We start from the raw sequence: 1,677 nt of genomic DNA on the forward strand, positions 1-1,677 counted from the left end.
CTGAGGAACCTGCAACCAAGGTATGTGCCCTTGACCAGAATCAAACCTGGGACCCTTCAGTCCACATGCCGACGCTCTACCCACTGAGCCAACCGGCTGGGGCTCCAGCACCAATACTGAGTGTCTTCTCAGAGAGGAAACACCATGTTTCTTATCTGATATCTGGTCTGCTGGTCACCACTGGTCCCACTGAAGAGATAAGCCCTGCCTCCTCCCAGGTCCCACCCCAAAGGAGGGCGGCTTCCCTTGGGCCAGTCTGGGCAGGAGGATAAAGGGGCTCAGAGGGCCAAGGACAGAAGGCAGACAGACCGGGCATGGTGAGGACGCTGCTCAAAGCCCCATCCTCTCCCTTCCCAGGCTGTGTCCCCCCCCCCACATCTCCTCACTGGCTCTCCTCCATCCCCTCTCCCCCTGCAGATGCTGTGGCTGCTGGTCCTGACTCTCCCCTGTCTGGGGGGCTCGTACCTGTGACCTCAGGTGGGTCCTGACCTCCAAGCCTGGCTTTTCTGCAAACCCCAGACTCTGACCTGTCAGAGGCCGCCCCTGGGATGGGTGGCGATCCCCCTCTGAGGGTGGCTCTGGGAGGGACTGAGGATGGGGCCATGCTGAGTGCCGGGCAGTGGTGCCTGGGTCCCTGATGGCTCTTCCTCTGCTTCCCCAGATCCCAGCCCAGGGACTGAGCTGGTGGGCATCGTGGGGGGGCATGATGCTGCTGTTGGGGCCTGGCCGTGGCAAGTGGGCCTTTGGTTCTGGAATCAAACAAGTTCCCAATGGAGTCTTTATTGCGGGGGCTCCCTCATCCACTCCCAGTGGGTGCTGACCGCTGCCCACTGCATTCCAGGGTAAGTCTGACTTTGCCAGCACCCGGTGAGGGAGGAGGTGGACAGTGTCGGGAGGCATGTGTGTGCATTGGGAGCAGATCCTGGGCTGAGTGGTTGCAGACCCCCCACCAGGATTCAGCTTCCTGGCGCTCCCCTTGCCCACCACAGAGGGGAGGTCTCTGGGCTCTGAGGGGCTGGCCCACTCCCTGCTACAGCCTCTCAGAAGGCTTTGGCCTTCTGTCCCCAGGACAAACCCAGTGACTCGGCACTTTAAGGTCCAACTAGGACAACTGAGACCCTCATACAGTGACAGTGTGCAGGTGGCCAGGATCATCCGCCACCCCAAGTACAGGCTTGAAAAGGGAGTATTCGGTGGGGCGGACGTGGCACTTCTCAAACTGGAGGCCCCCGTGCAACCATCTAACCTCGTCAGTTGGATCCGCCTCCCGCCAGCCTCCCTCTCATTCCCCCCAGGCACAAGGTGCTGGGTGACTGGCTGGGGCGACATTGCTTTTCACGGTAAGAAACAGAACCAGGATGACACCGGGCGATGCAGGGGGCAGGCCGGGCTTTATAGAGGAGGCTCAACTGGGGTCTGAGCTGGGTCCCTCCGGGGTCTCCCTTGGGTGTAGGAGGCAGACAGCTCGAGAGGAGTCTGTTAAGGAGCGGAGACCAAAGTAGCAAGAGTGAGGCATGGCCGTGGGCATCTTTTTTAAAAAAAATATCACCCAGGGATATTTTTTTTCCAGTGATTTTTAGAGAGAGTGGAAGCTGGGGGCGGGCGGGGTAGGGGAGGAGGGTGAGACAAAGAGAAACACCGATGTGAGAGAGACACATTGATTGGTTGCCTCCCACA

General features: G+C 59.7%; 1 protein-coding gene across 1 annotated transcript in view; it reads left to right on the top strand.

The window, feature by feature from the left end:
- Nucleotides 1-33: 33 nt before the first annotated feature.
- LOC102774618 (mastin) overlaps nt 34-1,677 on the top strand; it is a 14,155-nt gene continuing 12,511 nt past the window's right edge. Inside the window, exons 1-3 of the mRNA XM_015568167.1 lie at nt 34-477; nt 662-842; nt 1,069-1,373. Of these exons, the coding sequence (XP_015423653.1) occupies nt 315-477; nt 662-842; nt 1,069-1,373 (649 nt within the window). The 5' untranslated portion in view covers nt 34-314. The remainder of the gene's footprint in view (nt 478-661; nt 843-1,068; nt 1,374-1,677) is intronic.

The sequence above is a fragment of the Myotis davidii genome, unplaced genomic scaffold (assembly GCF_000327345.1).
Source record: "Myotis davidii unplaced genomic scaffold, ASM32734v1 scaffold3352, whole genome shotgun sequence".
In the NCBI taxonomy this organism is placed as follows: Eukaryota; Metazoa; Chordata; class Mammalia; order Chiroptera; family Vespertilionidae; genus Myotis; species Myotis davidii.